We start from the raw sequence: 14166 nt of genomic DNA on the forward strand, positions 1-14166 counted from the left end.
AGGTAATTCAGTGATATGGTACTGTCCAATAAGTTCTCTTGCTTTCACTTTTTCCTTTAGTCCAGAGATAACAAATATCAAACAAGCTTACCAAGTATCCTGCAGGGTAGCAAGCCAGAGAACATACGCACCTCACTGCATAATACATGGTAAGGCATGACAGAGGAGAAAATGCAGGAACCTGAGGCTTCTGTCTTGCAGCTTTGTTTCTGCTTATTGCGTTAACTGTTTCTCATGACTCTGAAGAATTAGCTCAGCCCATCTTGCCTGTGGTACAAACAGGAAACGAAAACCTTGCAGTTGGAGGATACACCTGCCAAGTGCTGCTTTGAGCAGCTGTGGCCATTACCCATGGTTGAGTGCAAAACCAGAAGTGTCAAGGGCTGCATACAGGCTGAGCGTTGCTTTTCAGAGCTTTGGAGGCTGGGTGGTGAAAGAGGCAGAGATGAAGGTGTAGTCACACTTTGCCTGGCAGCCTGTCTAGAAGTGGTAATCAGGAAGCTGCTCATGTAGCGTGCAGACTGCCGTTCTTCTTCAGGATTGTGTGTTCTCCCTTGCTGTTGATCATCGGTCTCCCAGCTCCAGTTGGCACTCAGATGCTGCGGGAAGCTCCGCTGTGTGAGAAGGAGCACGTGTTAGTTTCTTGTGGGCTGTGCTGACTAAAAGGGATACGAGGGTGGTCAAGGCTCCCGAGGAGTTTGGTGTGTGGAGATTGTTCTGTAATTTCCTTAAGAAGAGTAACAGCATCCTAGATGATGTTCCTTAAGTGTATGTTGGCAGCATTTGAAGTAACACGGCTGCTGTGACAGAAGGCCAACTGCAGTGATTTGGACAAATTATCGGTTGATGTTGGTTTGCATCATGCATCTGACAGTCTGAAGAACAGATGACGCTGTTGCTTATCAGCTCAGGGCATGGACTTTTCCAAGTCTGTACTTAGAGCTCTGGACTCTGAGCCGGGCAAGCTGTGGTATGTGTTACCACTGAGCAACTTTTTGTATTCAGACCTAAATACCCATCAGCCTGGTGAAGAACGTTTGCATCTGGGGGTACTGTGCAGAGTAGTGTTTACTGTGTGCATCAGAAACCTGATCATAGCGCAGTGACAAGAAAAAGTGAACCATGGTAAATGCAGGGCTAAGTCATCTGCTGTAAAAGCCTAATGCCATCCTGGGAGCTAAATCAAGTGCTGCACTCAAACTTAGTTTTAATGGTTTGTGTGAGTGTTTACTTATACCTTCCTGTCTGGACTTGCTTGGGAAGCATTCTTCTTGTTGGCTTGCTCTTTCACCTCCCACCCATTGAGATCTTTGTCTTGATTCGTGATTCATGTCTGATTCAGACAAGTGGGTAGTAGACTTGGCAGCAAGAATCTCCTTAGTTTGAGGACTCCAGAAACCTTTAATAGGGGGCCAAAGCATAGAAACTAGCTGCTGAACATAGAAACCAAGTGTCGCATATGGTTGAGCCAGCTTTATTGATTGGTGACATTGTTTTGTTTAAGTTATGGGCAAATCTTGCACCTGAATTCCCTGCACAGAGTTTGGATATTGAATTGGTGTTCTTCCAGCAAATAAGGAAAAATTACAGATATTTCTCAATCTGTCTGTTGCAGTGTGATGCCTTGTTAGGTCTTCTAATTTTTTTCTTCAAGTGCTGCCTGATCCCAAGCCTGGGAGTTTCTATGGACTAGATGATAACAGCAAGTAGTAATGAAATTCTGATTGACTGCAGTGAAATGCTTTCGCTAAATGCTTTAGGTATTTTCAAGTGTGAATACCTGTACATAGTATTAAAAAACAAACAAACAAACAAAAAAAAAAAGCCAGGATAGTTATTAGTTGCTTCTGTTAGGCATGAAAGCATTCATTGCTTCAGGATCTGAATCTGACTGAGTCAGCTGCCTACCTCTTCAGGTTTGCAAATACAATTATACCAAGCCTTGAACTGGAAGAAATCAAAACCAGGATCCCTCAGGAGACAAGTTCTGCAGTTGTAATGGTCTCCTGTTGCTCAGTTGCTTTCATTACTTACTTTTTTTTAGATAACTTATCATTCAAACCCACCGATCTCCATGAAATGAAACCACACAGTTGGCTGCCCCAGAGCCTCACACTTGTAGCAGTGGAGTCCCTCAACCTTTGATGTTGGCAGCTGTGAAGCTGCACCTGGGGCAGTCTCATTGGTTTGTGGGGGATTATGCTGCCGATGACTTGTCTTGGTAGAATATTGTGATTCGTTGTTAAAGTGTAATCCTTTTTAGGTTGTTATTATGGAACTGTAGTTATTGATTACATTCTCACAGGAAGCATGTCTAAGGAAAGGGTAATTAATTAGACTAGTAACTATCTTGATTGTTGTCCACTGAGAATGATTTCATAAGGAAGTGTTTTATGGCAATAGCTGGTAGTGCTGCAGTGAGTCAGGTAATAACTGCATTTGTCAGGCTAGCTTTAGTTTATTGAAATAATATGTCTAGTAGCATTGGACCTATTTCAAGCTCTTTGTATACAAGCTACTCCAATGTATCAGGTGGAAGCCACTGCAGATAGTGGCAAACCATACGGGAAACAAAGCGGAATGCATTAATTTCATTTTCCAAATTGAATGAAATAGTTGGGGGAAGCAGCATGAAAAATTAAGCAAACAAAACAAACTACATTTGAGCAAACTTCAGTTTTAATAAACTAAGGGGAGCAGAACAGTAAAGGATTTTGTAGATCATTAACTCCAGTTTTAAAAGCTTTAAACCCCTAAGTTTTTAAGTAAATATGTATAGTTACGTAAGTGAAACCATTTCTGAAACACACTGAGCTCAGAGGGAACAGATCTTTAACAGGAGATTTTTGCGGGACTAGTCTATCAGTTGTTCACATGGGTACTTCTGAGAGCTCTGTGTAGTCATATTGACTTTGTGATGATTTGTTATGTGACTCAGAGTAATAGGGTCCTAACATGTGACTCGGGAAGGAAGAAGTATTGGAAAAGAAAGTCATGGAGGAAAGGTGAGCCACTGGGAATGAATAACACGGTACACGGGGAACTCAGGGCTGACACCCTGCTTAGCAGCACTTCCTTTCGGCATAGGGCCCACTGTCTAGAAGGTGGTTTCGGCTGATGCATTCTCAGGTGTTGCTTTTTCCAGTCTATTTTGGTTACTCTTTCCTTTAAGAGACCAGCGCCCATCAGTTACCTCACACGCTTGTCAAGCTTGCTGGTTTGCACTGAGTTGTCTGGGACTGCCAGGCAACATCTTGCTTAGTGGTTTTGTGATTTCAATGCATGGAGCTTAGAGGATTACTTGGAAATATGTGGCAGCCTTCTGAAGATTATAGTTTTTTTTATATTCCTTCGAAGTCCCTGTGGATGATCCTTTTTCCATCTAGGTGTTGGTGAGACACTGTGTAGGCAGTGGCACCCACAATACAGATCACATTTCAGCCCCCATGTCCCAGAGCTGCAGAATTTAAGTTAAATGATGTGACGACTTTAAGGGAATGGTAGAGGATGATAAGTGACGATTAAGTACTCTGTCTTTATAGCCTTTTAAGAAAAATTATAAGGAAATTTCTCACTATCCTTTTGTTTCTTGCTGTCATAATAGCTCTTTGTAGGCTTGCGTAGGCTTTGTACTAGAGCAGACAAAAAAGGCAGCAGGATCTTAGGTAAAGAAACTACTGAAATTGTCCTAGAAAAAGGTTGCAGAGGTTGTTGTTAACTACTGTTAAGCAGAATTTCCATGAAAATCTACCAGCTCAGGCAAGAAACTACTACTCTGCCTTGCTGATGATAGAAAAATGAACTTAGGGACCCTGTTAATGCTGTGTTTTAGTTTACTTCTGTTCTTTAACTCACTGTAGCTTCAAATAATGTGCTAAGATTATTACAGCTGATGGATTTTATTTCTTAAATCTCCCCCCCTACCCTCCCATCCCCATTATTTTAGATGTAATTGGTATTTATACATTTTATTTGTTTCAATTAGGACTCTGTTGACTGCAAATTCCTGTTTACCTGCCTGTCAGTGCCTCAGGGTAGTTACATGTGTGGTAGCTGTTGGCAGAACCGAGGCATTTATTTTTGTTTTCCCTTTAAGTAAGGGAGATTTGAACGTGTTTGATGGAAAAGTCTCTGTCACCCTTGGATCAGAACACATCTGTCCCTGGGATATTTGGTATATACTCAGTGAGAGATTTGAGTTGTTCTATACAGCCCCTGAAACAGCATCAAAAAAAGAACAAGACACTCCCTATACAGTTAAAGGAATACCCTCAGCAGACTCCACTTCCCTGTTCAATGAGCTTAGCTATTAGGATGTTATAGCCCTTCTCCTGAAATAGTGGGAGGATTTCAGGGAAGCAGATTAACTTTTGTGGGTGCTCAGACCTGATCCAGAATCCCTCAGAATGAAATGAGCCTGCTCCCAGGAAGCGTAGTGGGTTTTGCTCAGCCATGTCCTACTGGTGTACTGAGGCAGAATCGCGATGGCTGTGCTTCTGCATAGCAGTAATGTATGAAGCTATGCTCTCATCGTAACAAGAATCAGTGGCTCAGAGTTGCTGTTCATCTTTGATTCTTAATGGGATGGGTGAGATGGCAACAGTGAACTCTAGTTTTGAATGGTCTGGAAAACTTCATCAGCCCAGTGTATACATATACACTTCAGTGCTGTGCTTCAGATTCAGTGATTCAAAAGAGCAGTCTGCATAATAGCACAAATCACTGTCAGGCACAAAGCCACAGTCCTTTGAATGCCTTGTGGTTTTGTTACAGGGATTGGTTCTTCCATTCTCTTCCACAGCATTTTTTCTCTTTTGCTACTTAGCTACTGTTCTAGTGGCACAGCCTGTCACATGCTCCTTAGCAGAATACTAGATGTTGTCCTCTTCAGCATCCCACATCTTTCATTGTAGCATCTTTTATTGTGTGTGTACATGTAACTAACACTTTCATATACAGTTCACACTGAGTAACTTAAGTGCTCAATCTAAGAATGTTAACGTTTTGCACCTTTGCCTTTTGGAATGCTTTTTTTTCTTATTGGAAAAATCTTAATTACATTGATCTTGAGGCATTCAGATTATCCTCATATATAGATCTAAATTTTCCCTGTACATGTGTATGTGCCATAGAACACTGTCTGGGAATCTAGAAAAAATAAGGCCTAGAGAAATCCAGCCAAAGTAGAAGATCAAGGAAAACTGAGCAGAAATGTAGAAGAAAGGGGGCTGAGGGAGATAAGGACTGCAAATACACCACATGGGCAATGGCATCGGTCCTTGCTGCTATTGCAGCATGAGGCAGTGATTCGAAAAACACATATCATCACTAACAAAGAGGATGATCTTGCTTTAGAAATAGATGTGAGAAAGATTCCTCCTACAGCAGGCACACAAAGTTTTCATCTTCCCACTCACGCCACTGCTCCAACAGCCTGCAGCCCTGTTTGCATCCTTCAGTTTGCATCTTCACTTGAGTGGGGTTGGAGACTGAAAGTTGCAGTGGGGGAAAAGTACATTTGCTGAAACACTGCCTGGGACAGTGTGCCCCACTGATATGGAGCTGAAAGGGATCTTTTCCCACTTATCTCCAGTCTCCTGCTTTCCTTGTTTTAGGGGAAAAGGGGTTATCAGTAGATATGAAATAAATAATAAAAAATTGTCAGCACTTTGTATTGCATGAGTACCTTAAACATATTCATCCCAGGCAGCTATAACCTAAGCAGTCAAATTTCACTTGAGCTGAAGTTGGATTTGGCCCATTGTCTCTCCTTCACACCCACAGCACAAATAAAAGCTGCAGCTTTTGAGGGCTGGGTGGGAGGGAGGAGGTGGGAAAACCACTAGAGTGTGGTGTTGCATTGACAGCTGACATGCATTCCTTGGAAACCTGTGCTTCTCATCACTTCTGGATATAGCAGTATGACACATCATTGGGAGACATGATACAGTGTGTTAGGAGTGGGACATCATGATGAGCATAGGATCCTTATAGAAGGGATAGAGAACGCTACTGACTTGTGGTTGTGGGATGGGGAGCCAGCAGTACAAACCTGAAAACTAGCTTGGAATCTTCAAAGACTTCAGTTTAGGCAGAAGTTGCATTCAGAGGGATTATTTCAACTCAGAATGGTGTTTACTTCTGGTTGTTCAGTGAATGGCTTTGGATCCTGTTTGTCTGCAGCAGAAACTGGGGAAGACAGAAGGGCTTCTCCTATCTGCTAAACAGGCTACACAGAAATCATTTTTAATCTCTTCTGCTTGAATAACAATATTTACATTACTCTTTCCCCCAGAAGGAGGCTTGGGCCACTTACAGGTGCTGTGCAAGTATCTTTCATTGTCACTACACTGCAGTTAGCCCTGTGCTACAGCAGTGCTGCTGCCTAGCAGTGCACAGTAGTGATCTGGAATGATCTAAGGCAAATAATACAGAGTATGATACTGCAGGGGCGTATAAACCTGCTGTAGGGGTTTATTAAGCTGTATCTTAGCTGGAACTAGTGACATCTGTGGAGTTTCAGCATGTACATCCGAGTCTTCATAATTCTCTAACATCCACAACTTTCTTTGAACGTTTCCTCTTGCTAGCACAGTATGTTTATGAAAGTATTGCTGCTGCATGGGAAGCTTGGCTCAAACCAAGAGTGACTTCAGCTCGAGCTGCTCTCAAATCCAAGATAAGCTAAATAGGAAAGCAATCATATTTCAGAACAAGTGCTCCTGTATGGAGATTATATTTTGTTAGTTCAAGTTGCAGCATAACTTAAAACTTCCCTGAGGAAAAATAAATCCCAAGAAGTGATACTACTTGTATCTGTGAGTTCACACATCCTCCTAGTACGTGGTAAGGCAGCCACCCAATTTTGCGCCCACACAATGACCAATAGTGCTATCACTGAACAAATCTGGGAAGGGCGGCCAGGTCAGAGTGTGATCTGGAGAGCTACACTTTGCCTGTGTTTCTTTACTTGCAGTTTTACTTTATGCTTTGCACTTCTGTTGTGCATAGCCAGTACATGCTGTTACAAGCTTCGTTTTTTTCCTCCAGCATGGTGTCACATCCTAGTGATGGAAGAAATGAGCCTGCCTTCCTTGTTTGTGGTGCACTTTAGGATTCCTCAGCATGTAATGTGCTAGCTAGAGGGTTGTGGTTCTGACTTGCCAGGGTTTTAGTCCCAAAGCATGAAACTCTATTCCACTCTGTGTTGGTTTTTTTTATTCCTCCACCTTTCCACCTTTGTGATGGAGCACTCAGCTGCTGTTTGTGACCAGCTGCTCTGTTTCCCTGCCTGCCTGGCGCAGGATCCAGACAGCGGCCCTGGGGCACAGCCAAGGTGGCCTGAGCAGTGACCAGCTTTGTTAAAAAGTAACGAGATAGGGAAAGAGAGGAGCCAGTGGGAAAATCCGTGACCTGGAATAAGTTGTACAGCACCCTGCCAATGTGTGCTACGGGGGCACTGAGTGAACTGTGAACCTGATTAGTGATGCGTGTTCTGTGCACCTAATACGATGAGACTCACTTGTTGACTTGGTGAAAGCTGTTAATCGTGACGTGATGTTGAAAGCCTCTGGGAAAGGAAATATTGCTGACAGTGGCAAACAGCTCGTATTCGCGTCTCATGGAAACTTAAACATGCGTAAGTGTAGTTTCAGCGTCTGCTCTCTGCATGACTCAGATACAGAGAGAGAGGGCCAGGTGTGGCTCAGAACAGGCCTGTGGTGCGGCTTGACTCTTATTTTTTACAGACAGCTTTCTTGTGGATGATGGAGCATTATATTTGACTATGTATGTCTGCTATTTTACAAGTGTATTTTTCCAGAGATGGCTGCAGTGTTTGTTTTATGTTCCTACCTTTGAGTGCTTACAAATCAGGGAGGATCAATTCAGTGTGCTTGAAGCTGTATGGTAGGTTTATGATATGTCAGGATATCGTATTTTGCCTGATTTAATATTTCTTTTCTTTGCATTTCAGAAAAAGGCATGGCACACAATTAAAACCATGGTTAACTTACCAGTGATTAGCCCCTTCAAGAAACGCTACTCATGGGTGCAGCTGGCTGGGCATACAGGTGAGATGAGTATCTTCAATGGTTTTGTCTCTGGAATGTGGTGTGGGATCATTTTTACTGACTGAGTAGCCAATATGTTACTTCCCCTAGCTGGAAGCATTACTGTCCTTGCCCTTGTGCACCCCAGCCTTGACAAGGGCAGGTTTTCTGGTGCCAACCCCAGACTCTTGGCATGAAGTAAGCCCTTGAGAGGAAAGCAAATATGGTGACAGTTGATTTGGTGGCCAGGTGTTTGCATAGTGGGGATTGTCGTTATTCATTATATGCATACAATGCATATAGCAGCTCAATCAGCTAATTCTAATTTTGTGTCAGTAGAAGTTAGTTGGTGTGCCCCCAATATAGGATTACTTTCATTTATAAGCTTAAAACAAACAAACAAACAGAAAAAAAAGCACCATTAAGGAGAAGTCAACAGGTTTGCTTCTCTTACGCTTCATTTAATTTTTATGCAGCCCTTGTTCCCTATGTGCTAGTGTGGGGTTTATTAGTATACACGTGGGCAGGCGCCTACACTGCATCGTGCTTTAATGCAGTTCTCAAACCAGTGCTTTGTATGTTAATGCATTAGTGTAGTGCACTTCAAGGCTGTGCAGAGAGATTTATTTAGTCCTCGAAATGGAGTAGCTGCATTTGCGTAGTGGAGTACTGACGTATATCACACAGTGCCAAGATGACCCTGTCTTACTGTGGTTTCTGTCACAGTGTGTCTGGGGTTGGCTTGATCTCTGTGAAGTGCTGCACTGAACTTTGTGTAATCATAACCCTTCTGAGTGCTTTTGTAGGGTAGAAGAAGAAGGTTGAGAGTTTACCAAAGTTAACTGGGAGAGATACCGTTTCTGTTTGCTTTTGATAGTTTTCTGTGATTGCATTTAGTCCATCATTTTTTGCAGCTGTTCTGTAACAGGACAAGTTTTTTCTAAACTAAAACTTGTGCCATCGTCGCTCTAGCCCTTGTAATGAGCCAGTGCTGGTGTCAGAATTTGTCAGCAAGAAACCAGGTTGCAATGGATGAAAGATCCATCTGCAATAAAAATATAGTGCACAGGTTTAATGAGGCTCCTACTTTGGGGCCTGTTTTCTGTTGTGAAGATTAAATAAAGAGTACTTGTGAATGAAACATGTACTTTTCTCAGATGTTATTGACAGGCTGCAAATTCCACAGCTGGAGTGTAATAACTGCTTATCTTGGCCTATGCACACTCTTTCATTTGTACTGGATACCGTTCAGACCCGTGGCTGTGAAAACAATTGTGCTGCAGGTTGTACCTGCAGATTAGAAGGGCTCCCCAGGGCAGGCACAGTACTTGGGTGTATGTGCATGTGCAGTCACAGGCTGCGCGTGTAGAAAGGGCCGTGCTCAGCTTCCTGATCACTGATGGACTGTGCTGCTTTGGAATGTACACACTCAGCAGGTATACCTTATGTGGGGATTAAGGACAAAGCCAATGCTGACAGTGTTATGCAGCTTTAAAAGAGGCCGTCAGAGAATTGAGGCAGTATGGCTTGTGGTTTCTTGTACATTTTAGTAAGTATAGTAATGTTTAATATCCTAACAAAGAGTTTAGTATGGATAAAACAAAAATGGTTTGGAGCAGCTGCATTCCTTAAAGCTATAAATTCTGATGTGGGAATGCATCCAAATGGATTTTCACCGCCAACAACCATGTTTGCTCTGGGCGTTTAACTTTTATGAGTGGCATGTTATCTTTTCTCATTTGGGAACAGTCTTTTGGTGTCATGCTGATGAGGTAGATGAGGCTGGAGTAGTGGGGGAAGGTGGTTTTCCCTTTTGCAGGTCAGGCAAACAACATGTGTTTGATTTTCTTTTTAGGGAGTTTCAAGGCAGCTGATAGTGGTAAGATTCTCAAACGCTTCTCAGAGAATGAAAAGGAATGTTTTGAGCGATTAATGAAAGACCCTCTACGATCCTGCGTCCCTTGCTTCCATGGTGTAGTGGAGAGAGATGGAGAGACCTACATTCAGCTGGATGACTTGCTTACTGATTTTGAAGGGCCGTGTGTAATGGACTGTAAGATGGGAATCAGGTGAGACACTATAGAGAATGTGTTTTCTAACCTAAATGCATTTGCGGGAGGCAAGAGGAGGGATAATGTACTGGTGCTTTGTGTTGGAGGTGCTTGGTAACAGTTCTGAAGTCTTGGGATTCGGTCCAGACAACCTGTTGTTGGTTTGACAGTTGCCTTGGGCAGCCTAAGGAGTCCATGTCCCATTGGTGCCTGATTGCACATGGGTTCTGGAAACTGAATGATCTGTAGACTAAGCGTGACCCACACCAAGATCTTTTTCAGTGGTGATATGGAGCAAAATTTCTCTGCGATGGCCTGACATCATTCACTCTCTTCCAGTTCATTTAATCTTCGCCTATGCACTGATTAAAAAAAAAACCCTATGAAGTGTAAAATTCCCATCTCCAGGCGTGAATGACTGAGTACCAATTCAAAAGTCCATTTCTAAAGCTTGAATGAGTCTTCAGTGATATAGATCTTCTCTGTGGAGAAGTGTTGACTTTCTGCCCAGGACTGACTTTTCCCCACTCTGACATCTGTGTGATGTTATCACCTTGTTCTTCAGATTCTCACTTTCTTTTCTTTTTCTGTTTTCCTTGACTTGTGTATGATTTAGGAGAAAACCTCAAATAAGTTATCTAAGTGTAACAAATAGATACAGAACCTGTTGAAGGCCTCAAGTAACAATACAGAGAGGCAGAAACTGTTATAGTAATCTTTTTGGTGCCAACTCAGATGCTTGGTTATGTGACCAATGAAATATGCAGATAGAGAATCTTAAGTGAACTATCTGCTAAATCAGAGTAGAAATTTGTTGCTCTGATATGCTCAGAACAAAGCAAAGAAGGATTGGCAGCAATACGTGTGTTCATAGTAGTTGACACTCAGGTAATGAGTGACAGCATCTCTTAAACAACAGTCTAGCTTATTTTACAGTGTGATTAAGAATGTACACTCCAGGCTCCTGACACAGTGCAAGCTTGTGGAGAGGGACAAGTTTTAGGGTCCAGTGGAATGCAGAGAACATGGGATAGCACCTTTTTAGTGGCTCCCAAGAGTGAGTGATAAAAGCGTAGAAGTGTTGTCTTGCCTTTCTTAGTTACTTCTTCTGGCTTGGAGCGACAGTTCCTCAGATAATGTGCTCTAGCTCATTACTATTTGAAGAACGTGTATATCTTTTACTCTAGAAAACATTACGTAAAACCTTATTTGCTTTTTGAGGCCTGTAAAAATGCATAAGTGAAGTTTTTCTCAAGAGAGAGTAGCCAGTAAGACTTTAGCAGGCCCTTTTGCTTTTGATTTCATTACAAGTGATCTCTCTTAACTGTCCTCTGAAAATACAGTTGTATGTCATGGCAGAACAGGAATTCAGCTTTCTCGTATTCTTGTAAGCAAGACATAAGAATAACATGTAATTGTAAGGTAAAGATATGGTCAGAACAAGAAGTGAACAAGATAAATCTTGATTCATGCTGTAGTTCACTAAATAAGCATGTGTGGTCATTAGTTTATGCTTTGCTTTTGCCACATGCAAAACTGAGGTAATGATAATGCTTTCCAGGCCAACTAAAACTGTAAAAATAAAGTTGGGAAGTCCTTGCAGCTTTGTTGGGATGTGATGTCTTTGCAGGACGTACCTGGAAGAAGAGCTGACGAAAGCCCGTGAGAAACCAAAGCTGCGTAAAGACATGTACAAGAAAATGATTGAAGTGGATCCTCTTGCTCCCACAGCTGAAGAGAATGCTCAGCATGCTGTCACCAAGCCCCGATACATGCAGTGGAGGGAAACAATCAGCTCTAGTGCCAACCTGGGCTTTAGGATCGAAGGGATTAAGGTAATAGCTCTGCTACTGACTGTTCAATTTAGACTGAACTTTGATTTGTTAATTAATCAAATTAACCAGGTTTTCTAATGGATTATGTGAAAATGCATTAATTATATCCATGGAGTTCAATGTATTGTTGCTTTAAAGCATAAGTTGCAATTATAACAGTTGGGTCAAGTAAGTTAAGCACCAGATGTATAGCAGCCATGCTTGTTTCAACCACAGGGGTGTTGCAAGAGGGAGCCAAGCAGGTACACAGCAGAGATACAATGAAAATGTAAGGAGGAATTAAGAACTGATGAAATAGCTGCCTCTCCCCAACACTTTCATTTATTTATTTATTTATTTATACACAATTATATTCTATTTAAATCACAGAAAAGAGTTTTTGTTCCATTTATGCTTATTTGCAAAACAAGTTAAAAGCATTAGAATCATAGAGTCACCAAGGCTGGAAAAGACTTCTAAGATCATCCAGTCCAACCATGTACCTATCACCAGTATTTCCCACTAAACTGTGTCCCTCAGTACAACATCTACATGTTACTTGAACATCTCCAGAGTCAGTGACTCCAGCACCTCCCTGGGCAGCCCATTCCATTGCCTGGCCGCTCTTTTGGAAAAGTAGTATTTCCAGATGTCCAACCTGAATCTCCCCTGATGCAACTTGAGGCCCAGGGAGACCTTATAATGACATTCCAGTACCTAAAGGGGGACACAGGAAAGTTGGGGAGGGACCTTTTATAAGGGCATGTAGTGACAGAATGAGGGGAAATGGCTTTAAACTGGAAAAGGGTAGATTTACACTAGGTAGGAAGACATTAGGAAGAAATTCTTTATTGTGAATATGGTGAGACACTGGAACAGGTTGTCCAGTGAGGCTGTGGATGTCTCCTCCCTGGAAGCACTCAAAGCCAGGCTGGATGGGGCTTTGAGCAACTGGGAGGTGTCCCTGCCTACAGCAGGGGGTTTGGAATGAGATGGTCTTGAAAGTCCCTTCTAACCCAAACCGTTCTATAATTCTAACACTGGCTCTGTCACAGGTAGCTTTAAATTAGTTTGCTTGGGTGTTGATAATTGTGTACCTGTAGCAACATAGCGCTTGGTGAGGGCAGCTCAAACGCCCTGCACCCTGCATGTGTACTTGCTAGCTGAAGCCTGTGATGAGGGGCATGAAGAGATTAGCAGGCTTAGTTACCCTCTGTGATTTCAGGATGTTCATCAGAGCACGGTTGTGCCTTTTGTCAGCATATACATTTAACTTAACTATATTTTAATGCTTTCAGTTATTACTCGGATTTTGCATCTGTTTCATAGTTCTAGCACATAGGGAAAAGAAAGGAATGAAAGAGTGTGACTCACATGAACAGAGGCTCTTTAACCATTCCAGTCTTCTCCACTTCTACGTGTTGTCTTTTCCCTTCCTTATTCACAGATCCTCCTGCTGTGCCACAGGAACTAGTCCTTCCAGCTCATGCTGTGCTTGGCCCCCTGTATGCTCTGCCACCCACTCCTGGCTGTTAGACACAGGCACTCTCATGCAGGAACTGTCTGGGTGGTAGATGGTCTGGCTCTAATCCTGCCAGCATACTTTCTGTCTTACCTTTCAGCTGTATAATGATGTTATCCAAGTTACCTGTTTCATTCCTATGCCGCCTTAAGTCCATGAATGCTCTCTCTAATGGAATCAGAAACCCAGATGATTTCAAGACTTTTTGTGTATGTTCTTAGGAATATCTTTGGTCAGTGTAGAAGACTTACAGATGTGTGTTGAGTCCTGAAGAGTGACTGAGCTAGGGGAGTACAGGGGAGCTCCAGTAACCTCCTGGCTTGTTGTTTGTGATTTGGCTGGTTGTCAGAAGTGGGAAGGAGCAGTATGGCACACAGACTGTGTGATATTTCCCTCTGTTGAGACAGTGCTGTAGCTGTGCAAAAAAGGACACAAATCATCCTTTTTTTAAGCACAAGAAATGCCATGTAGTACTCCAGTGCATTTCCTATTCTTTGGTCTTTCTGTGCTGTTATCGGGGATGTAGATAGGCATTATTCTTCTGTTTTTTATGCGGAAAAGGGGTGGCAGAAGTTTTTCAAGCCATGCAGCTAGTCAGTATTCCCCAATCTGCTTCACTGTAGCTGAACTGTAAGTCCCATTTTGTATATTTTTAGGGGAGCAATGCCATGCTTCACAAATCCTCATTTTGAGAGGAAAGCCCATGAAGATCGATCATCAGTGATGTC

The 14166-nt window shown here is 42.5% G+C and overlaps 1 protein-coding gene across 2 annotated transcripts in view; it reads left to right on the forward strand.

Moving 5' to 3' along the window:
* The window catches only part of ITPKA (inositol-trisphosphate 3-kinase A), a 35887-nt gene that overhangs the window by 13718 nt on the left and 8003 nt on the right, over positions 1-14166 (forward strand). For both annotated transcript variants that reach the window (XM_015864257.2, XM_015864256.2), the window contains exons 2-4: positions 7976-8072; positions 9907-10120; positions 11733-11937. In XM_015864257.2, the coding sequence (XP_015719743.1) occupies positions 7976-8072; positions 9907-10120; positions 11733-11937 (516 nt within the window). The remainder of the gene's footprint in view (positions 1-7975; positions 8073-9906; positions 10121-11732; positions 11938-14166) is intronic.

The sequence above is a fragment of the Coturnix japonica genome, chromosome 5 (genome assembly GCF_001577835.2).
Source record: "Coturnix japonica isolate 7356 chromosome 5, Coturnix japonica 2.1, whole genome shotgun sequence".
Classification (NCBI taxonomy): Eukaryota; Metazoa; Chordata; class Aves; order Galliformes; family Phasianidae; genus Coturnix; species Coturnix japonica.